This window comes from Ursus americanus, chromosome 21 (assembly GCF_024610735.1).
Source record: "Ursus americanus isolate L20-20 chromosome 21, mUrsAme1.1.p, whole genome shotgun sequence".
NCBI lineage: Eukaryota > Metazoa > Chordata > Mammalia > Carnivora > Ursidae > Ursus > Ursus americanus.
Genome location: NC_142147.1, coordinates 33,914,330 through 33,938,122, shown reverse-complemented (window position 1 = coordinate 33,938,122; position 23,793 = coordinate 33,914,330). Strand labels below are relative to the sequence as shown.

The 23,793-nt window shown below is 51.6% G+C and overlaps 1 protein-coding gene across 5 annotated transcripts in view; it reads right to left on the bottom strand.

Annotated features, from left to right (window-relative positions):
* The window catches only part of PLCG2 (phospholipase C gamma 2), a 141,215-nt gene extending 118,004 nt beyond the window's left edge, over nt 1-23,211 (bottom strand). Inside the window, exons 1-2 of one of the 5 annotated variants that reach the window (XM_045796076.2) lie at nt 23,119-23,211; nt 17,473-17,707 (exon numbers count right to left, since the gene is read on the bottom strand). In XM_045796076.2, coding sequence (XP_045652032.2) covers nt 17,473-17,665 — 193 coding nt within the window. In that variant the 5' untranslated portion in view covers nt 17,666-17,707; nt 23,119-23,211. Of the gene's footprint in view, nt 1-6,757; nt 6,878-17,385; nt 17,708-17,921; nt 17,939-18,412; nt 18,506-23,118 lie in introns of those variants that run through there. The other 4 variants (XM_087870639.1, XM_087870640.1, XM_045796078.2 and 1 more) reach the window with 4 other exon arrangements.
* Between the last annotated feature and the right edge of the window lie 582 nt (nt 23,212-23,793).

Genomic DNA, 23,793 nt, shown 5'->3' with positions numbered 1-23,793 from the left:
AGTTTGTGATATGGCAACAGGTGTGTACACACACACACACACACACACACACACCACCCCCAAACTGGCTTCCAGGCCTCGGGTGGGGGCTGCATCTCCTTCTCAGGAGACGGACATCAGGAAACACCTTCCTCTCTGCAAGTCCAGGACCTGGTAAGCAACGGCACCCCCTCACGGGGTACAGCAAAAGTACTCAATTAAGCCGGAGCTAAATTAAGCCTCACATACTAGCCTCTAGGCTGCGCACCAACCCACAAGGCAGATATCATCACTGCGCCCATTTTACAGACGCAGATTCTCAAGTGGGATGTCCGCTACAGAGGGGCACAGCTAGGAGTCGAGCCCAGGCTTGTCCGAGTCCAACACTGCTCTTATACGTGATGTCATGGGATCTCCCACAGCACATCAGCCAGAAAGTGTAGACCCCCAGGGGCGCCTGGATGGCTCGGTTGTTAAGCGCCTGCCTTCGGCTCAGGGCGAGATCCCGTCCTGGGATCGAGCCCCACATCGGGCTCCCTGCTCCGCTGGGAGCCTGCTTCTTCCTCTCCCACTCCTCCTGCTTGTGTTCCCTCCTCGCTGGCTCTCTAATAAATAAAATCTTTAAAAAAAAGAAAAGAAAAGAAAAGAAGGAAAGAAAGTGTAGACCCTCGGCCCTCAGGGCCACTGGTCAGATGTGGTTCTGGGCCACAAACCGCGGGACGGCCGAGGCCACTGCTGGATCAGTCGGGCTCCCATCAGGTACAATACCCCCTCCCAGAGCCCTCCTAGAGAGTGGGAGAGCTCATACCCATCTTCACTGTACGTGCATTCATGTCTATATTGAACTGTTTGCCCATTTCCTGACAATGTCCATGGAATTAAAGATCACAGCTATTTTTCTCTACTCAACAACTGCCCTTGGTTTAGCAATAAACAGTTACTACATGAATGACTAATGAGGAGAACGAATGAAGCCATGAAAAATGAATGCAAAGAGATGACCCAGTTAGCGGCCCCTACCTGTGACCAGTCTGATAGCCACAGACCGATGTCTTCTCTTGACTGCACACTTCGATTTGATTATTTTGCAAAAGAGACTAACGCTAAAAGAAACAAACCTCTTCCCTCTCAAACCTGAGGTCTGGCACTTCTGGCACTGTGCAAAGAACAGCTGGAAAGTTCTAGAAGCAGGACCTGGGGCTGTAGGTTTCACCATGCGACTTCCAATACGTGGCTTTGGTGGCAGGAGACTCCCTCTCTCCAGCCTAGAGAAGACGTCAGATGCATCCTCTCCCACCCATCTTCTGGCTAGAACCCATTGTGTTCTTCTAGAATTCACATCCGCGCCCGGAGTGATGGGCCCCTGACAAAAGCAATCCCCCTGGATTGACATATACAGCCAATTCTCTATCACTCATGGTAGTTACATTCTGTAAAGTCACCGTGAACCCTGAATTAGCAAGTACGGAACCAGTGCTCCCAAGGAAATACAGGGTTAGGTTCCTGCGAGCCTCTGGTCACATTTGCATCATCAGATCAATATGTAACCTCGTTTTTGTGTGTTTCTTTTTTTTTTTCTTTTTTTTAGATTTTAAGTAATCTCTACACCCAAGATGGGGGTTCAAACCCACAACCCAGAAATCAAGAGTCGCATGCTCCACTGACTGAGCCAGCCAGGTCCCCCTGTGTGTTTCTTTTTAAAGACTCCTTATTTAATATACATTGTTGATTAACACAGAACTCACAACCAACAGCACTAGAACTCATGCCTGAATAATGCTTATCAAACACCTGTCATTTTCTCCATAAGCCACACCACAGCCTTCTTGTGCTCAGGAACACCAGACCGCACTCGGGGGCTATTTTAAACAACAAAACCACCCCAAAAAGCACAAAACTGAGAAAAACATGGCAACAACCATCGGAGAAAAGGACCCTTGTTACCAGTAGGAGAGCTGAAACAAGAGGCCAGCTGGGAACACAGCTCAGCGACTCAAAGTTTTCCCCGCTCTGCTCATGTCTGCAAAGGATTACAGAAGCTCCGTGAGATCTGGTGCAGGGGTTAAAAATAAATTTTAGCGAGTGGGCAAACTTGGGGCTGGAATCCACAAATAATGAGGACCAACTGGATGCTGAGGGAAAAGCAGCACCCCCGGGGCCACACGATCTGATCTACAGATGAGGTCTATGTACGGAGAGGAAGAGGAAATGAGCAGGGCCGAGGAACACCAAACAGGGAATGGCAGAGACTGTTCCCGTTCCTGCTCCCCAGCCCTGGCTCCTTGGACTCCACAAGTTACAGAGCCTTCTTCTCAGCTCCTCGTGCCGGGAGTCCTCTCTCATGATAATGGTAGCTTCTGACCCCACCAGCCCAAAGACCGCGGCTCGTGCAGAGGGCGGTGGGAACTGGGCCATCAGACACGACACACTCTCCAGAGTTAGGACAGGTGACACAGAAGACTGGGAAATCAGCAGCCAGAGGAGAAAGACACACGCATACGTGCACACACATACACAAGGACATGCACACACTCCCCAGTCGGCAAGCTGATCAGTGCCAGCTGGGATGCAGGCCACCCCCAGAAGAAGGTTCTACGGGGCTACCAGTAATTTGCAGAAGCACAGCCAGCACTGGACACTCAGGTCCAGCCATCAGGTGTCACACCTCAATCTAGGACAGATGCCCAGGCTGATGGCAAAGCCAGCAGACATGCACGATCCAATCTCACTGGGAAAATGAGGCCACCTGACCTCACGAAGCAAGATGCAGACTTGCCATCACGATCATTACAGCAGCTGTCACAAGGAGAACACGTCTGTTGCCTGGGGCAGAAGGAAGAGTGCAGGGATAGTAAAGGAAGTGGGTAATGCAAGAAGGAAGAGGTATACTCTAGAACGACGCTGTCTGATATAGCAGCTACAACCAGATATGGCTATTGAGCACGCAAAATTCAATTGGTCCAAATTGAGATGTTCTGTAGATATCAAATACACCCTGGATTTTGAAGACGCAGACCAAAAACAAGAATGTAAAATCTCAATAATCATATTGTGTTCGTGTTGAAATAATAGTACTTTGGATAAACTGAGTTACATAAAATATATTAAAATTAATTTCACCTTTTTTCTTTGACCTGTTTTAATGCAGTGACTAGGAATTTAGAACTAGACACAGGGCTGGCACTGGTGGTTCACATTGTATTTCTTCTGGACACCACTGGGCTGGAAGTAGCCCAGTCTGGCTATGGAATGGAGAGATGGGAGGGATGGGGGGAGGAGTTCTTCATATATTTTGGAAACAAGTCCTTTATCAGCCATGTGTTTTGCAAACATTTTCTCCCAGTCTGTGGCTTGTCTTCTCAATCTCTTGACCTAAAGGTTTTATAGCACCTGGTATGGTGATGGGAGAAACCAGCCTGACATAGTTCCTCCAAAAAGCTTGATAACCTTGTGCTAGTCGCCCAAGCTCACTTCACTCACCAGTTCAAAGGCCTAGTTCACAGGCTTCACGTGATGACTGCACACTGTACGTGAATGTCCGTACATGCGATCACACAGATACACGTGTGCTTGCAGTGCTCAGCACAACGGTGGCTCGTGACACGTGCTCAATAAATGCAATAATTACTATGGCATCAGTGCCTCCCGATTCTGTTTCCCCTTAGGGGGCGGCTGATGGCCAAACAGCAGTGGAGGGGCTCACGTAGGCAGTCGGGAAGTGAGGAGGGAGGCGAACACCCCGGGCCGAGACATCGAACCTTGAAATTAAGGAAAATCTATGCCACACCTCACTCACAGCATCTGCGTGACCTTGAACATTGACTAAGGAAACTCAGGTGGACTATCACCTTCAAAAAATGGTCCTTTTGACCCCCCCGAACACAGAATTAAGGGTTAAAATGTATAGTTCTAGACTCGGGCCAGGAATCACATCTCTGTTGACCGGCGTCCATACCCATGTGCTCCTTGTTAAGCCTGCCCCCAGGTAAGTCCACAGGTGGCACCGCCAGCCCAGGAAAGTGAAAGTAAGACCGCACATGGCCACAGAAAGTGTTCGATGGGAAAATACTGCATCAACCAAAGAGCAGATGAGGAGCTCTGCTTAACACAGAACAAGGAGCCATCAGGGAAACACAAATCAGAAACACAAAGCGCAAGGACTTCACCCCCAGTAGGATGGCTATCGTCAAAAACACAGATAATACCAAGTGTCGGCAAAGACGCAGACAAACGGGAGCCGTCCCGCGCAGCTGTGGGGCATGTAAAACGGGCAGCCACCATGGAGGGCAGCCTGGCCACTCCTCAAACAAGGCAACACAGGGTTCCAAGTGACCCAGCAAGTCCACGCTCAGGTACATACACAAAGGATGGAAACTTATTTCCACAAAAACCTGTCCACGGAGGTTCGCCATAGCATTATTCATGAGAGCCAGAAAGAGTCAACAACCTGAACGTCCATCGAGGGATGAAACAGATAAATAAGATGTGGTCTGTCCTAATGATGGAACAGTGCTCAGCCACAGAAGGAAGGAAGTACCGATCCACGCTACGACGTGGATGAACCTCGACATTATGTTAAATGAAACAAGTCAAAGGCAAAAAGCTACCCATTATGATTCCATTTCTATGAAATGTCCAGAGAAGGCAAACCTATAGAAATGGAAAGTGGAATCCTCCTTTAAAAAAAAAAAAGACAAAGTAAAAGAAGGCAGTAGCTCAACAGCACACATTTACTGAGCACCTACGGAAGGCCCTGGTCCTCGAAGTAGAGAAGAACCAGACACCACCTGCTTCGGGGAATCGAATCCAGCCTCTTCCTGGCAGACCTCGCTCTGCTTGGCAACTCTCTACAGTTGCGTATGTTTGGAGCCAATTCCAAAATGGGACGTCCTTCAAAGCTTTCTTCTCAAGACATCCAGCTCATCCCGGGAGATGGCCTGACACACACATGAGCGGAGCCATCCGAAAAACCGGAACCGTATCCCAGGCGTCAGCCTCGGAAATGACTAGATTTCCCTCAACATCCAATTTCTCATCAAGAAGATTAGGAAAGGGGCGCCTGGGTGGCACAGCGGTTGAGCGTCTGCCTTCAGCTCAGGGCGTGATCCCGGCGTTATGGGATCGAGCCCCACATCAGGCTCCTCTGCTGGGAGCCTGCTTCTTCCTCTCCCACTCCCCCTGCTTGTGTTCCCTCTCTCGCTGGCTGTCTCTATCTCTGTCAAATAAATAAATAAAATCTTAAAAAAAAAAAAAGATTAGGAAAATACCAACTTCGCGGGGTTGCTGTGTGGGTTAAATGAGGGCCTGTCAGCAGCCTCGGCCCACGGGATGGGCTCCTAAGTTTCCCTACCACCATCCCAAGTGGGCGTGCGGAGGCCGTGGTGCGATCCACGGCCTTGAGCCACCAGGGGCATTGAGCTGCTGGTTCCACAGCCTCGGGCACAACGAATGCCCAACCAGGAGAAGGAAGCATGACGCTCACGAGACCCTTCACTGCCTACAACTCTCACGTCTGTAAAGCTGACAGAGCCCCGGATGCGAGCAAGGGTGGGGGGCACGCATACAGTCAGTGCAGCCTTCCTGCGGACCACGGAACGCTGTGCCCAGAGCCTGTGACACAGCCTTCCCTTCCTCCCACCAAGTCTTCTCCACATTCATCCTATGGAAATGACCAGGGATGTGCCTAAGGGTTCGCACTAAAAATATTCCCAGCATCAGTGTTTGACACAGCAAAATAGTAAGCTTCGTGATATCCAAAAATAGAAAACTGACTAAACAAATGCTAATAAAAAGATAAGGTGGAAAGGTGATGGCCATTTAAAACAAAACAGAAGGCATGTACTTGGAAAGATGTCCACCACCAGAAACCAAAATAACCATCACCCAAAGGACACCTGTGTCCCCCGATAACAGGACGACACTCGCTGAGGGAAACCTGAGGGCAGTTAAGATAAAGCTACTGATATCAATGTGGATACCTCACAACTAACAGATTCTGTGCTCATTTAAGATTAATTTTTTTTGAAATGTAAAAAATATGCGTGGGAATAATTATCCAAGCAACATCCTGGTTCCCCTAGGGAGGAAGGGGTATATGTGAGGACTTAGCTATATGTCTCATGTTTTATTTCTTAAAAACCAAGACCCAAAGCAAATATGATTTGTCTAAGTTGGAGAGAAGGGTGCATTCATGTCCTATGGCTGTTACAACCAACACCACAAACTCGGCGACTTAGGACAACACACATTTATGATCTTACACACGGGTAGGCCAGAAGTCAGGTATGGGTCTCACTGGGCTAAAATCAAGGTGTGGGAGGGCTCTCTTCCTTCCCAGGGCTCTAGAGGGCAATCTGTTCCCGCGCCTCTTCCAGCTTCTGGAGGTGGCCTGCGGCCGGTTCATGGACCCCTTCCACCTTCAAAGCCAGTAACTTAACCTCTCTGACCTCTGCTCTGTCATCACATCTCCTCCTCCCACTCTGACCTCCTCCCTCTTTCACTTTTCTCCCCAAGTGTGGGGCCCCCCAGCCTCCAAGGAGAAAGGCCAGAGGCAGAGCTGCTGGCCTACCCAAGGCTGGAATCCAGGGGACCTTAACCCGAAAAGGCTCCCTGCGTGCACAAGACAGCAGGAGGTGGTGGCCGCTGTGCATGGGCCCCACACGGCCCCACGAACGTTTCCAGAACACACAAATGCAGGCACTGACAAGCCATCAGGGCAGCATGAGCATGAGACACCCCCCTCTGCCCCCATCAGGTCCACACCAGGCATGTTACATACATTTACAAATGTAATCTTCCCAAGGATCCTGCCAGGAAACTCTGCCATCATCCCATCTCTTCTCTCACGAGAAAACTGAGGCCCAAAGAGGTATGAATCGCTCAGGGTCATGCAGCCAGTAAGCGCAGGGCCGAGACCGGAACTGCTGTGCATGTGGCTAAAAAGGAAGTTGCCATCAGGATGCCCTATTTTAACCCCAGATCCTACCGTCTCTGGGGAGAAAAAGGCGGGCTGAGGCTGAGAGGGGCATCTAGGTCCTTTCCTGGATTCGTCCATTGGTTACGTACCCATGAGGCACGGCACAGGCAGGGTGCTGGGGATTCCTCAACGGTCAGCAGGAGAGACAAGTGCCTGCCTCCCAGAGCCCGCAGTCTGGGGAGAGGAAGGACCACTACGGGCCTGGCTCCAAGCCTCTAATTACACAAAGTGGGGTACACCTTCATCCCAGGGCTTACACAGATGCAAAGGACAGAGGGTCCCTGAGTCCAGCCCTCTGGCTTCCCAGAGTGGGATGCATTCCTCCTCCAGCTGTCTCTCCTTTCCTCACCAACAGCCAGATGGAGCTCTGAGCCGGGACACCTAGTTTCCCAAAGCCAGATGAAAAAGACCCAGTCTACCCCACGCAGCCATGGGAGCCCTGAAGTGGACAGACCACAACTCACTCGACGTGCACAGGGTCCTTCAAAGGGGAGACTTGGATGCTTGGCGTACAGAATTCAGTGGATGTACTTCCAAGACACAGGAAAGAAGCACGAGCCATAGTGACAAGAGCAAACCTTACAGAGCACCTCCCAGGTGCCCGAGGGATCGGCCCACGGGAGCGCATCTGAGCCTCCGAACAACCCCGGAAGGCAGGCTCTACCATCCTTCCCATTTTACAGATGAGCAAACAGAGGCACAGAGAGTTCAGTCTCGTGCCCAAGGTCACAGAGTTAAAAAGCTAGAGTCAGGCTTTGAACCTACGGAGGCTGGCGCCTCAGTACACACGTTTAACCAGCCCTCATGGCCCAGGTCAAGACCAGCGTAGCTCGGAAGTAAGAGGACACTTACCTAAAGCAGGGGCTCCCAAATTCCTTTACAACAAACTCCAACTTGCCCATCGTATCTGCAGCCAGATGGACACATGTGGTCATGCTCGCCCCGCTGTCCCTGAGGCCCCTTTAAAGGGGAGCGTCTTAGTCCACGAGCGCCTCCGTAACAAAACACCACAGACTGGGTAGCTTCCATCTCACAGCTCTGGAGGCTGGAAGCCCAAGATCAAGACACTGGCAAGGCTGGCTCCTGCCGAGCGCTGAGAGGGACGATCTGTTCCGTGCTTCTCCCCCACCTTCTGGCACTGCCGGCCCCCGGTGGTATGCCTCAGCTGATAGATGCGGACCCCCACCCCTGTGTCCCTTGTCACTGTGCCTTCTCCCCTTGTGTGTCTCTTCTTCTTTTAAGGATATGGGCATATTGGACTAGGGGCTCACCGACGCCAGCATGCCCTTAACGAATACATCGGCAAAGACCCTTTTCCAAATAAGGTCACACGCTGAGCTATAGGGGATTAGGGCTTTGATGTATGGATCTGCAGGGAGGTCACAATTCAACCCATCACAGGGACCCCTGACCATAAGCCCTGAAGCTGCCAGACTAGCTCTGACCCTGACCATAAGCCCTGAAGCTGCCAGACTAGCTCTCCAACAGCAAAGGCCATCTACCCTGCCCACAGCCAAGAGAGGACACTGGCCTCAGAACAGCCAATCCCTGTGCACGGGCTCCAAAAGACCCGGCCAATCACAGGCCTCCCTCAGGAGCCCATCCCTGGGAGGCAGGGGCACCTCAGGCTTCCCGGAGGGCCCACACAGGGAGTCAGGATGGAGAAAGGCTTTGCTGGGGATGATCTAGCCATGGCTGCAAGGACACGTAAGGGAGACTTGTCCATGGACAGCAGCCACCACCAGTGGTTCTTGTCACAAACAGGGTGGTGATTCCTCAGTGCCATCACCTCCCCTTCCCACAAGGGCCACTTACAGGGTAAGGCTATTCATTTTCTTGGATTCCTACAAGATCCACCCCACCCACCAAGCCCCTAGAATCATTCTACCCTCCAGCCATCAGTGGGGTTCCTACAACCACCTCTGCCCCCTCCAAAATTAGAGGCCATGGAAGAGCCTGGAAGATGACCACCAAACCCATTTTCCATTCTTAATGGCACACAGGTTGGCCACATTTCCCAGCATCCTTTGCAGCTGGTCCATGCCAAGTTCTGGTCAGTGGAAGTTGGGCGTCTTCCACCTTACAGGCCTGGCCCATAAAACCGTCTAAAGCATCTTCCACTCTCCCTCTTTCCCACATGCTGACTGGACACAGAGGATCCTGAGGTGGTCTCAGATATCTTAGGGGATAGTGGTGCTGCCAGACAGCAGAGCCCCACCCCTCAATCCCACCCACTGTTTCATGACTTGGGTGAGAAACTTGTACTATACAGAGAATTCATTTGTCACTGCACTTTGCCCCTGACTAACATAGAAGCTTTGCTGCCATGCCCTTTGCCTGAAATGCCCTCCCCACAGAGCTTCCCATGGCTCCCTCCTTCTTACCCCCTAAGTCTCAGCTCAAATGTCATCTCCACAGAGAGGCTTCCCTGAGACTTGCCCTACTAAAACAGTGTTCTTCACTGGCCACTCTGTCACAGTGCCGTTTCTTTCCTTCCTAGCATCCATCGCAATCCAAAATGACTGAATGATTAGTTTGGCTTTTTCTTTCCCATGAAACTATAAGGACTAAAGTCTCCTTTATGGGTCTCCACTTCATCTCCTGTTCACCACTTCATCTCCAATGACAAGTATAACACCCAACACACACTCAGTCCTCTTCGAGTATTTGCTAAACCAACAAAGGAACAAATTCTAAAAACATCAAGTGATCATCATCCAGGACAGAAAACCCTAGAACCACCACAGAAACCAATTCCTCAACCATCCGGCATACGAGCAGGTCTGAATCAATATGAAGAATAAAAAGGTGGGGGCGCCTGGGTGAGTCAGTCAGTTAACTGATTCAGTCAACTCTGGATTTCAGCTCAGGTCATGATCTTAGAGTTGTGAGATAGAGCCCTGCATCGGGCTCTGTGCTCAACACGGAGTCTGCTTGTCCCTCTCCCTCTGCTCCTCCCTTCCCCCCACCAGGCTCAAATAAATAAAATCTTTTAATAAATAAATAAAAAGGTCAATTCTATTGTTCATACCAGCAGTCACGATCATGGAGAATATACACCCCAGAAGGGGACCAGAAAGGAAAATCACTAGGTCATTGGAAGTTCTAATATTCATCTCATCCTTTCTACAATACCATTTGCCTTGATGTGTGATGAGGACAATGACAATGAGCATGACCAGGAGGACAAGAGCAGCCCATGCTTCAGCACGTGCCTCCACTGTGCTCAGCCTCGTTGAAAGCATTTCCCGTGTATTCATTTCATGCTTCCAAAAGTCTTGTGCAGTAGGCTCTTTTATTAGTCTTCTTATAGAGGTGAAAATGGAGACACAAAGAGATGACAAGGGGCCCAAGATCACACCCCGACTAAGTGGCGGGGCTGGGATCGGGCCGCCGGCACCCGGGCTAGAGTCAGTGCTATTGTGTACATAACTGCACATCTAAATCAACAAATAAAGAAGTTTCTACAGTCAGAAAAACTAAGAGGCAGCCCACGGAATGGGAGAAGATATTTGCAAATGATGCTACAGATAAAGGACTGGTATCCAAGATCTACAAAGAACGTCTCAAACTCAATACACGAGAAACAAATAAACAAATCAAAAAATGGGCAGAAGATATGAACAGACACTTTTCCAATGAAGACATACAAATGGCTAACAGACACATGAAAAAATGTTCAAAATCATTAGCCATCAGGGAAATTCAAATCAAAAACCACACTGAGATACCACCTTACGCCAGTTAGAATGGCAAAAATAAACAAGGCAAGAAACAACAATTGTTGGAGAGGATGTGGAGAAAGGGGATCCCTCCTACATTGTTGGTGGGAATGCAAGTTGGTACAGCCACTCTGGAAAACAGTGTGGAGGTCCCTTAAAAAGTTAAAAATTGAGCTACCCTAGGATCCAGCCATTGCACTACTGGGTGTTTACCCCAAATATACAGACGTAGTGAAGAGAAGGGCCATATGCACCCCAATGTTCATAGCAGCAATGTCCACAATAGCTAAATCGTGGAAGGAGCCGAGATGCCCTTCAACAGATGACTGGATTAAGAGGTGTGGTCCATATATACAATGGAATATTACTCAGCTATCAGAAAGAACGAATTCTCAACATTTGCTGCAACATGGACGGCACTGGAGGAGATAATGCTAAGTGAAATAAGTCAAGCAGAGAAAGACAATTATCATATGATTTCTCTCATCTATGGAACATAAGAACTAGGATGATCAGTAGGGGAAGAAAGGGATAAAGAAAGGGGGGGGTAATCAGAAGGAGGAATGAAACATGAGAGACTATGGACTATGAGAAACAAACTGAGGGCCTCAGAGGGGATGGGGGTGGGGGAATGGGATAGACCGGTGATGGGTAGTAAGGAGGCACGTATTGCATGGTGCACCGGGTGTTATACGCAACTGATGAATCATTGAGCCTTACATCGGAAACCGGGGATGTACTGTATGGTGACTAACATAATATAATAAAAAAATCATTTAAATAAATAAATAAATAAATAAATAAGTTTCTAGATACTAAGGACATTGGCTGAATCTTATCTCTGATGGGATGTTTGACTGAAGGAATGTGGATTTCTTCTTAGATGGAGGATGCCAAGGGAAAAACAGCCACTTCTCCATTGTCTTGAAAACATTTAGATAAGATAACAACTTCCAAAAATATTCATTTTTTTTAATGGTTATGAAGCCTCAGAATGGATGTCAGAACTAGCCGAAAAACAGAACCGCTACCCTTTCACTGGCCCTGGCTGTCAGCACCCGTCTACACTGTGCTGTCTCCTGGCACGCCCATCTCGCTGCTCACCAGGACACGTCAAGAGTCCCCTTCCTCCTGGCATCTCCAGCACACCGCAGAGCGTGTCCCGGGCACACAGAGGGAACGCATGCATTTCCCTCCCGTTGTAAACAACGAAGTCTGAGCGGAGCTGCTGTTCTTGGGTCCCCAGCAGGGTGCTTCTCCATCACGCACAGAACTGAAGCAGCTAAGAGCACCAGGAGGAGAAAATAACACAGCAGGAGGAAGACTTGGGACTCTGAAGGCAGACAGAATGAGTACAAATTGTAGTCCTGCCTGTTCGTGGCTGTACAGCCTTGGGCACGTCACTTAGACCCCCGGGACTCCGTGTCCTCATGCACAGCACGGGGACGATGCCTGCTTCCCGGGTCACTGGGAGGGGATGACGAGCCGGCGTATGTGACGTGCTTCCACACGGACCAGGACACAGAGAGCGCCCGTTAGAGGCGGCTCTCGTCGTCATCATCAGGCGGGCAAGCCAAAAACCCCACGCCAGGGCAACGGAACAGCTCCTGTTTTTGAGAATCCCCCAACTCATGGGCAGCCACAGCTTGCCAAAAATAAGCAGATGGAGAAAACACACATAAGCGCAACTGAAAACTTCAGGATACAAGGCCATTCGGCCGAGACGGCCACAGTCCACACCCTCAAAGGCATCTCGTCGCCCCACCAACCCTATTCGGACTCCACACACAGGTGGCACCAAGTCAGCTCCCGAGACACATTCTGGGCCTCCCAAATGCGGAAGATGCAGGAGGACCCTAAAGGTTTAACCCAGAAAGGGCCCCAAGTGGGCTCCTTTCTACCTGGAGACTCAGCTGGTGCCCCTGGAAGGAAAGAAAAACCACACGCACAGCATTTCCCAGCTGTCCCGTGAGCTCCCTCCCTACATCCAGAGGCTCTCCAGGAGGCCGGGGCTGGAAACAACCCCAGTCACCATCGTCCCATCCCCCTTGGAAGCAAGAGGGAGACTGAGAGCCGAGAGGTGAATGGCTTAAGGTCCACAGTCTTCATGAGAAGCCAGGCCTTGGGACTCCCCGCCGGTGTCTTTTTCCTTTCTTTTATTGTATTACATTCCGATTACGCAGTATCCTCCACATAACAAAAAGTACATAAAATCCACTTAATTCTTGCCGGTCCTAAAATTCATCTAATTCATCCTGAGTAGGAGCAATTATCTCACTTTGACAGGTAGGGAAACTGAGGCACAGAGTGCCTCAGATCACACATTTACTAGGTGGCAGAGCGGGGATTTGAGCTGCAAGTGTGGATCTGGAGTCCAGGTGCTCTCACAGTGGCCAGCCACTACCAGCTCCTTCCCACCCTGGACATGCAGGCCACTCCTTCTCCAAAAGGAGATTCCCCATCCCTTGAACCTGAGCTAGACTTGGTGACCTGAGCCCGTACAAGGGATGCTCTGGGACTTCTGAGGCTAGGCTGTAGGAAGCCCTGCAGCTTCTACCGAGGACTCTTCGAACACACCCTCTGGGGGGATGCCAAGCACCAGGTTAAGTCTAACCACTCAGGGACCAGCAGGCAGTAGGCACTCAGCCATCGCCACCAAGGCACCAGATGTGGGATTGAAGATTCTGGAACCTTCCAGACCAAGTGACATACCAGTTGAGTACCACCAAATGACCTCAGTCCAGGCCACAAAGAGTAAAATCACCCCAGTGAGCGCTGCCCAAATCTCTGGCCCACAAACTTACTAGCTCATTTTCAATGGCACCTGCTGACCCCACTTCAGGACAGCCAGCCTGCAGGCCACCTGCCTAGCCCCTCCTTCAACTCGCCACACAAGAAGCTCCTCTGTGAGGAGGCCTCCCCCATTCCCTACCATCTCCCTCACACCGAGATTGGCAAGAACCTTCCTTCCTCACAAGGGACCAAGCCCAGACCCTCACTGTGCTGATCACACAAATCCTGCAAAGGCTGCTTGCTGAGTCTGCCCCCCCTGCCCCCCGCCGGGGCAGGGGCTCCACCCTTCCTCCTCTCACCCAGCAGTTCAGCACCCAGTAGGACAGCAAACATGGGCCGAACACATGAAAGTGCTCCGCCATGACAGGGTCCAAAGAGAGACCCTATTATACCCACTGACATTTTAGGCTCTAAGCAAAGCAGCACGTGGCCTGAAACCAGTGTTTTCCGACCTCGGCACCACGGACACGGACTCTGGATTAGAGTCTGCGGCACAGCTGTCCCGCGCATCCTGATTTGTTTAGCAGCATCCCTGGCCTTGATCCACTAGACGCCAGGAGCACACCCCCTCCCCAAATATGAGGACAACTAAAAATATCTCCGGGCATTGCTACATGCTCCCGGTGGGCTGGGGGAGGATCGCCCTGATGGAGAACCACACCCCGCTTAGGCAGCAGGACCCATGTGTGTCTTCTGTCACCCAGGCTGCATGGGGGGGGGCGGTGTGGGATACCTGTCCACGAGTCACACACCACTTGCCGAGGACTCCAAAACCACCTGCCCATGCTCCCTCATGCTAGCTGGTGCGCGTCCCAGTAACCTGCATGGCCCTGCTAATTAGCAGCCCTGAAGGAACACCGTGGCCGGGGTCCCCCTCGGGAGGTCACCCTTACAACAGTGGGGTGGAAACTCAGCCCTGAGTCCCCATCAAGGACCTGAAGGCTTGTTCTCTGAGTGGTCAGGGAGCACCATTATTAAGCTCTTTATCCCAGAACTGGCTCTTTCTCTTTACCACGAACACATCCATCTCACAGAGGACTGCCAAAGCATGTTCCAAAACGCAAATGTGATCACATCGTCCCTCTTCTGAAAACCCTTCCGTGCATCCCTGCAGCCCTCCAGAAAAAGTCCAAACACCTGAGCCAGACTCTGCCACCCCAGACAAGCTGGACACCACTCGTTAGCAACAACAATGCCAAAAATACAGCAAAGGTTCCCCCGGGGGAGTGCCTGTCCCATGCCACGCACCAGGTTGAACCCCTCTGACATATTAACTCATTTCTTCATTCCCAACCATAACCCCGTGGGGTGGACACCAGTATTATTCCCTTTCTAGAGAGGAATTAAATCTCAGAAAGCAGATGTAACTCGTCCATGGTCACACAGCAAAGCTCCTCAAAGAGTGCTCGAAGTCAAACCCCACGCTGCTTGTACCTAAGGCAACAATGTCGGCTCCATGAGGATTTGAATCTAATTACTGCCATGTCTTCAGTACCTAGGACAGTGCCTGGCAGCATCCAGGCTCAACTATGGAAGGAAGGAGGGCTGGCAGGATGGCGGGGGCGGGGGGGGGGGGGGGGAGTCTCAAGAGCAGCATATACCAAACCTAGCTAATTACCAGGACCACTGGGGAGCTGATAAAACTACTGAGCCCCAAACTACCTAGTGAATGAGAGTCATCCTCAAACTCTCCAGGAAGAGGGCAGAATTGTATTTAGTTAACTGAAGGGGGAGAACTACAGGACATGAATTTCAGGAGCCAAAATCCCATCTCATGCCCCTTAGAACGAGCTTCAGGAGAACATTCCAGGAGCTTGTGCTTTTAAAAGCCCCCCAGGCATTTCTGATAATCAGGCGTGGGACCCACTGCCCACTCTTAGTACGGCATTTACTGTTCGTGCCCCTTCCACACCCCGCAAGCCCCTACACCCACCCCAGCTCCAACAGGTTTCTGGGCCAGTTGGGAGGTCAAGTGTGGCCAAATGCAAGCAAAATTGGGAAGAAAGTTGGCTGCTCACTCACATGGGCATTTTCAAAGCAGGGCTACTGGCTCTGTGCCACCTGAGACCTGCTTGGCTCCAAAGCCAGGAGAAACCTTTCAGAAAGCTGTTTAATTCGACTCATGATAAGAAATCAAATGAAGAACGATGCCAAGCTAGCAGAGTCCACCTGTGAATGGCCAAGTTCAGAATCCCACTGCAGTGCGGCTTCAAGGTTGGGAACAGGCACCTCACGGGCTTTTGGGGGTGCTGCCACACTGCCCTTTAACTCAGAAATAACACTATAAGAAGCTGTCCTTCAGGTATGCCCGTGTTAGAGGAATAAAAGCATGTCTTTTAATAACAGGACACCCTACACACACTGCTGATGGGAATGTAAAATGCTGTAACCACCTTGAAAATAGTCTGGCAGACCCTAAAATAATTAAACACAGTTACCATATGACCCCGCAATTACATTCCCAGGCATATGCCCAAGAGAAATGAAAACATACACCCACACAAAGACTTGCACATGAATGCTCACAGCAGCACGATTCACACTTGCCAAAGAGAAGAAACAACCCAAATGTCCGTCAATGAGCGAATAAACAAATCGTGGAAAATCCACACGATGGAATATTATTCAGTCGCACAGCGGAATGACATACCGACACACACTACCGTGTGGCTGGACCTTGGGAACATCACGTTAAGAGACTGAAGCCAGACACAAAAGGCCTCACGTTACAGAATTCCATTTACAGGAAACGTCCACAACAGGGCAATCTACAGAGACGGAAAGTAGACTCATCGTTGCTTAGGGCAAGGGAGGTGGGTGCGGGCTGTCAGGGACGGGGTTTCCTTCTGAGGTGATGAAAAGGTTCTAAAATTGATGGAGGTGATGGTTGGCTGTACAGACCTGTGAATATACTAAAAACCACTGAATTGTTCGTTTTCAGTTCGTATGGTATGCGAATTCTATCTCAATAGAGATGTTATAAAAAAAAAAAAGGAAGAATACAAGTACAGCTGCAGTAGCTAATAGCAAAAGATGGGAAATAACCCCCACGTCCACCTCTGGGGCTCGGACCCTTAGGCTCAGCCAGATGCCCTGTGGCCGTGAAAGAATCAGGCGGACCCATGTGCAGATCAGAACCCACCTCCAAATAATCATTTAAAAAAAGAAATCAAGGTGCAGAAGTGTAAGTAGTAGGGACCCATTCGTGCAAAAAAAAAAACACGACCGGCACATGATACAAGCACAGAATACTCTGGAAGCCAGAAGAACTTGGCAATGAGCTCGCCCCGGGACACAGGGTGGGGCTGAGGAGGAGAGAGATGTATTAATGAATTGTTTGATTTTTCCCCCCGATGTATATTTTAATTTTTCAATTACACTGACTTTTTTAAAAAAGGAGTTCATTTAAAAAATGCAAATTAAAGCAAGTCTGCAACTGAAAATTGCTTAAGCCTCCTTACTCCGCTTGTTAATAACAGTCTTAGAAACTTTAGGAACTGAGCCAATTGCCCAATCAAAGGGGGGTGGGGAAAGACACCACCTCCAGGACCAGAACTTCATTTAAAACTACAGAATCCTCAGTGACGTGCTCCGTCCACACGGAGCAAAAGTAAAGGCCTCTCGTTCTGTGGTTCGTGGCAAAACAAAACAGGCACTTGGCTAGCAAGCCTGGAGTTTCTGCAGCTCCGTCACTTAGCCATTAGGAGGGCAGAGTGCTTGACCCACAGCAGAAACTAAAGGATCCCCGATGGGGTCAGGCAGGGCGCACAGCCCGATCAGCCCAGGTGAGCCACCTCAATGTCACTTCCAAGTTGGCCCCCGCAGGCTTCTGTTCCTTCACCAGGGCGTTTCTGGTGAACTTCCCCCACCTACTCTAAACCCCACTGGAGACCCAGACAGAATGGCCACACTTACATTTCCAGAAGAAGAGAAGGTATCAAGCCAGCAAGCGAAGGCTTGGGAAGGGGAGAGGCGTACAGGCCAGGGCTGCAGGGTACTCACAGAAGCCCTCGATCTTGTCGGCTGTCTTGCTCCAGGCCACCTGGCGCGTCTCCATGATCACCTGGACGGTCCTCCGCTCTGGGGTGTACTTGCGGAAACTGAACACCGTCATCACCGTGCCCAGCTCCAGCGCTCTCTTGATCTGACTCTTCTCGTACTCAGGAAGGGTGTCCACGTTGACCAGGGCGGTCATTGTCGGCAGAGTAGGGGGTGGCAGGAGTGAGACAAGAGGACGCTGGAAGGGGAGAATGGAGGAGTGAATTGGTTTTTGTTAACTGGGGGCGGCAAGTGGGGGGCAGGGATTAGTTAACAGCCCAAATCCTGTCTCATGCCCATCAGGACGTTTTAGAAGGAGGTTCTGGTGGCGGGGAATCGTGGACCACTCAGACCGCCCACACAGGACACAGAGGTTTAAATAGAAGTGGAGGGGTTGGAGGAGCCCCCCTCACCTCAGTGACTGAACTGTTATCCTGGCTTTGAATAACCAAATCACCCCCACACTTCCAAGCTGTAGAATATTTGAATAGCCAAAGCAGCCCAGGCTGGCCCCACTCCCCACCCCCAGCATCATTTTCTGTTCTGCTTAGATTTTCCTCAGCATCCCTTACTTTCTAAGTAAAGTTGGGAACAGAAAAAAAAAAAAATATTAAGCCACTTCAGAGTGTATCCGTGGAGACCTCTGCACAGAAACGGAGCCAAAAGGACAGAAAAATGTCAGGGTCCAGCAGCCCCAGGTTCAAGGCCTGGTGTGTGGCCCTGGGCAGGCTGCATGACCTCCAAAAGCCTCAGTCGCATCCCTTCTGTAATGGGGTTGTTGGGATGGTGAGGAGCACCTAGTGTCTGCTCAGCACGCAGGAGGCTTCTGGAACACCACTCATGCCCACACACAGTCAGAGGGATGCCCCAAATCCGGCAGCCACCCTCGTCTGTAGGTACTCACACCCACAGCCAATCCAGCAGCAAATGTGACCATCTTCCCCACTGGCCGGCTCCTCCCAGGATCTCACACAGGGACTGTTCTCATCGCCCACCTGATCTCCTGCTTCTGCCCCAGCCCCTACAGTCCAGCACAGACCAGCAGCTGGAGGACACGTTTCGAGCAAGATGAATCTTGTCAACCCCTCTGACCAGCCTGCTGCTGTCTGGCCCGAGCCCTGGACACCCCCACTCAGCAGAGGGGAGTCCAATGGAAGACATCCTAGACCCTCCCCCACCCCCGAGCCTTATTTCCACACTTGTCAAGGGGAAGACAGATTACAGGAACCTCCAAGGTTCTTGGAAGGATTAAACCAGATAGTGTATCTTGGGGCCTTTAAAACAGTGATGGCAAGTCAGTGCTTCTCAGATTTAGCTATGGCTACTACTGCCATCAACTGTTCCGTGCATCTTATCTCCTCCCCACCCCCCAAATCCCACAGTATCAGGAGCCCACAGCTGTTCCTCTGTAGAGAGGCAGGTGTTCAGCCAAGGTCATGCAGGCCTTCACTCCGGGTCCGCCTTCTGACAGCCTCCTGCCAAGCTGCTCAAAATCAGGGCCTCGGTTCCCTCCTCTGTAAAATGGGGATAACACCAGTCTCCGGGGGCGCTGGAAGGACTGAAAGCTACAATGTATGTCCAGCCCCAGCCCTTGGCAGGGCCTCAAATAATAGTCATCAGCCAGTAGTTCAACATGGTGAGTGTCAACCCTGTGCCAGGAACTGAGCTGGGGACTGGTATGCAAATGAGGGGGAGTGGGGAAAGGCCCAGGCCTTGCCCTTTGCCCCCTCCTCCCTCCAGCTCATGCCCATCGCCAAAGGCACCTCCGCAGGTGTCTGACAGCTGGAGATAAAACCATGAATTGCACCTGTTCTCTGCCCACTTGGACTCAGACCTGTCAGCTCAACCCCTACTTAGCGAGGTCAGAGAGAGCTTCTGAGAGATGAGGGTATCTGAATCCAATCCTTTTTTTTATTTATTTATTTGACAGAGAGAGACAGCCAGTGAGAGAGGGAACACAAGCAGGGGGAGTGGGAGAGGAAGAAGTAGGCTCCTAGCGGAGAAGCCTGATGTGGGGCTCGATCCCAGAACACTGGGATCACGCCCTGAGCCGAAGGCAGACGCTTAACAACTGCGCCACCCAGGAGCCCCTGAATCCAATCCTTTTAAAAGGTGAAGCAGGAGGAAACCGTGTTCTAATCAGAGGAAGACGCTTAAGCAAAGGCCCAGAGTGCTGCAGGAAGGGGAGGCCGTGCCACAGACTCAGATGAGCCTCCTGTCTCATCGGCCTGTAATCCAGGTCCAGCCGGTGAACCAGGTGCCCATGGCCAGTCTCATGCTGGCAAACTAGCTGTTTGTTGCCTTTCCCCAGGGCCCAGCACCTGCTATACCTGGTTTATCTCATTTTTCTCAACGAGAACCACCAGAGGTGAAAACCCAAGTCCTGAGAGGGGAAATTACACGATCAAGGTCATGCAGAAACGTGGCAGCACCAGCATCAGAACCATGCTCTGAATCCCATGCCCCCACTCTTTTTAGCACCTGCCTTCTGGAACTCAGAATTCTGCAGCAGAATCTGGCCAGAAAGTAATGAATTTGGCCCTCACATCTCTCTCAAGAGAGGCTGAAGGCCTTGTCCAAGGTCACACAGCTGGAAAGTGGCAGAAGCAGGATCTGCACCTGGTCCCAGCTCTGCAGCTCTTCCCTATGCTGACCACCCCCCAGCCATGTGCCCCCGGAGTCCCCTCCCAGGTCTCCAGGCCAATGTGCAGAAGGGCATAAATAGGGGACACACACCCTGTCACAACACCCTGATTCAACCTGCCTGCCCAGAGACACTGGGGCCCTCAGTTCTGACTCTGGCTCTAGGAAGGCCTTGGACATAACCTTTCCCAGGTTCCAGTTACTTCCAGCTCAGAAGCCCAGTGGATTGGCCCAAGTCTCTCCTATGGCCTTTCACCAAGAACTGGAAAGAGGTCTTCACAGCCACGAGATCCTTGGAGTCAACCAACAAAATCCAGCCAGCTCCTGACTCAGGCTTCCAGAGTTTGACACTTCAGCAACTAAGGCAAGGAGGTCTCCAAGGCCTTCTCCCCAAGGGAAGGTACAAGCCATCACAGGCAATTTCCATTCTGCTTCTGCTGAGAGAGAGAGAGAGAGAGAGAGAGAGGAAGGAAGGAAGGAAGAGAAGTCAAGGAGCGGAAGGTGGGGGGGAGGGAGAAAGAGAAAAAAAGGGAGAGAGGGAGGAGAGAGGGAAGGAGAGAGGGAGGAAAGAACGAAAGAACGGGCCTTGAAATCCCTTTTTTGGTTCTGTTTCTCATCCTCCCTGGGTAACTTTGCAAAATGACTTATGCTGAGATTTAATAAGAGGTTTTACCATTTCTACTTTTCATGTCCCTCTTTTTGAAATAAACTTCTGGACTACAAGGACCCAGAACCAGGAAGCAGGGAAGTTTTCTTCTCTTTGGTGCTCTCTGAACATGTTAGGCCCATGCAGGAGTTCATATCGAATCCCACAGAACAATCCTCCGTTAACTCTGCACGGTCACATCACCGTGAGGCAGCTGCCTCAGCTCAAAGGCGGGTGGGTCCTGGTGCGTCTCGCACCCACCCTACAGCAGTGTCATCTGGTGCAGGTGGGAACGTGAGTCCATTTGGGGGGGGGGGGTGTGCAACCTGTGATCATGTATTAAACCATGAAACAGGCATATGCTTTGATCAGCAATCACCTATGTGCAGAAAGAAATACAAAGATGTTTGCAGAAGAATGACTTTTAAAAGAAAAGAACAGGGGCGCCTGGGTGGCTCAGTCATTAAGCGTCTGCCTTTGGCTCAGGGCGTGATCCCAGCATTCTGAGATCGCGCACCACATCAGGCTTCTCCACTGGGAGTCTGCTTCTTCCTCTCCCACTCCCCCTGCTTGTGTTCCCTCTCTCGATGGCTGTCTCTCTCGGTCAAATAAATAAAATCTTATTTAATAAATAAATAAATAAATAAATAAATAAGAACAGAACACAACTGGGAGGGAGATCCCTTAAAGAAATCATGGGATGTGCACACTAAAGAAAGCTCAGTAGCTATCAGATAGCAGGAGGAAAATTTATAAGCAATGGGATCCAGAAAGAGTCACGAAATAGATGAAAAAAGAGTGGCAAAAAAAAAAAGAAAAGAAAAAAGAGTGGCAAACATGCACGCATCATAGAATTAGGTTTTTTAAAAGGCTGCCTGAGTATGAATCTAGGAAAAGTGGTTACTTTCAGAGGAGGGGAGGGGAGAGACAAGGTCTTAACTTTTTATTAATTTAAAGGGTAACATATGGATGAGTTTTTCTTTCTCATGTTTTCTAAATTAAGAAAGGTTCTGAAGTTTCTTACCGGCAATTTCTCACCAACTCCACCCAGCAAAAGGGTCCCCGCTTTGCCTCTGCTGGAGAAGCATCACACTCTCAAGGGGTGGAGGGGGCACGTAGGAGGGGAGGATGGGGTGGAGATGCAGGGCGGGTTGGAGGAGGCAGCAGCAGCATCATTAGGCAATTTTAGCATCCATGAAGCCCGCGGTGAGTATTGTCCCTGAACTGGTATACACTAGGCACGCAGGCCTTTGCAGCAGGCTAACTGCCGGGGCCTGGCATGGGCCCCTTAATCAGCCCCTCTCTGCAGAACTGTAGCTAAGGATGATGGCCAAACCCCACGCACAGCCCTTAGAGACAGTCAAGAACTAGCCAGGGCACCCTTTCCATTGAGAGTCCCCAATTCTCAACAGCCATGGAATGTAGGTTTGAGCAGCCCCTGTATCCAGGGTAAGGAACTGAGGCTCAGAGGGGTTCTTCAACGTGCCCAGGGTCACACAGCTGGAATTGAAATTCAAATTAAGTTGATTAACAAGGCCACCTGTTTCCTTGTGCCACGTCACCCCCCTCAACCCACCACACTCTTTCAGGCTGGTTTAAGATCAGGGTGCTAGAAGAGCCCCTCCCCATTCTCCACCAGAATCCAGGCGCCAACCCTTGTCTAAACGAGACAGTTTCCCCTCGAATTCTTCTGCTATGCGGGGGATGACCTCGCTGGGATTCCAAACCATAACAAGGCAAACGCACACACGAACACATATAATTACGCATACAACTGTAGGGTGGGAGCGGGAATCATAAATCCCCCAACGCTCCCCCCCCCCGCCTCTTCTGGGTGAGGGCTGCGCCTTCCGTGGTACCGCTCCGCCACCCACCCACTGACCCGTAACCACCTGTGTGATACGGGGAAGTGCCGGGGGCCCGCCTGGCCGCCCGCAGTTTGCGAGCTCTGAGCACAGACGTGGCCGGGAAACACGGCCAGACCCCGCGCGGGACGCCGCCGCCGCCGGAGCCTTGAACGCCAGCGCGACCCTCCGACCGCAAGCGGCGCCGCTTCCTCCCGGTTCCCATTCAAAGCCGGGGCCGTCCGCAGGCACCGATCGGCGAGGAGGCGCAGTTCCCTGTGAGGAAGTGGCCGGCGGCCAGGCCCCGACCCCCGCCTCCTCCGCCGGGCCCCAGGCAGAGCGGGCGGGGGCCCCCGACGGCGCGCCCCACTCCTGCCCGCGCCCGCTGCGCCCCGGCGCGGTTCCCCCGCTCCGGGCGCGAGTCTCGCCCCCCACCCCGGGCGCCCGCGCACATTCCCGCCCGGCGGGGCCCCTCACCTGGCCGTGCCCCGCCGCGGGTCCCGGCTCCGGGCACTCCCTGCGGCGCGCGCCCTCCAACGCGGGCGCTGCTACTTCTGCTTCGGCCGCGGCCGCGCGCCACGTGACTCCTGGGGGCCGCCCCCCGCGCCCCGGCCCGCCCCCCCGCCGCCCCGAGGCGGCCCTGCCCCGCCCGCCGCGCCGCTCACCCCGGCACCTCGTCCGCGCCTCCGCGGCCAGGGGAGGAAACTGAGGCCGCGGGCGGGGGGAGCGAGCTGCCCGAGGCCACCGGCGAGGGAGAGCGAGAACCTGCGAGCGCCGCCCGAGCGTTTGTGGAGCGCCTACCGCATCCAGATGCTTTACGTACAGTGCAAACTTATCATCGTCACCTGGAGTTGGCTGTTCACGGGCCGGAATTTGAAACCATCCCCGAGCCTGCGCTGGTGTCAGACCATGCATGTCTTACAAACCACTTAAACACCCCCAGCCTCAGTTTCCCCATCTGTCAGGCGGGATCAAAACAGCGCTGGCCCCAAAGGTTTGTTGTAAGGAAGGTAGAATTGGGAATTGATCTCCCACTTCCCCCTAAGATTTTTTTTTAATGGCTCCCTTTGTGAACTTCTAAGCTCACGGATGAGATAGTCAAATGCCTACTTAGGTATTTGGTTGACAGCTATTTTCCATCCTTGTGTTTCA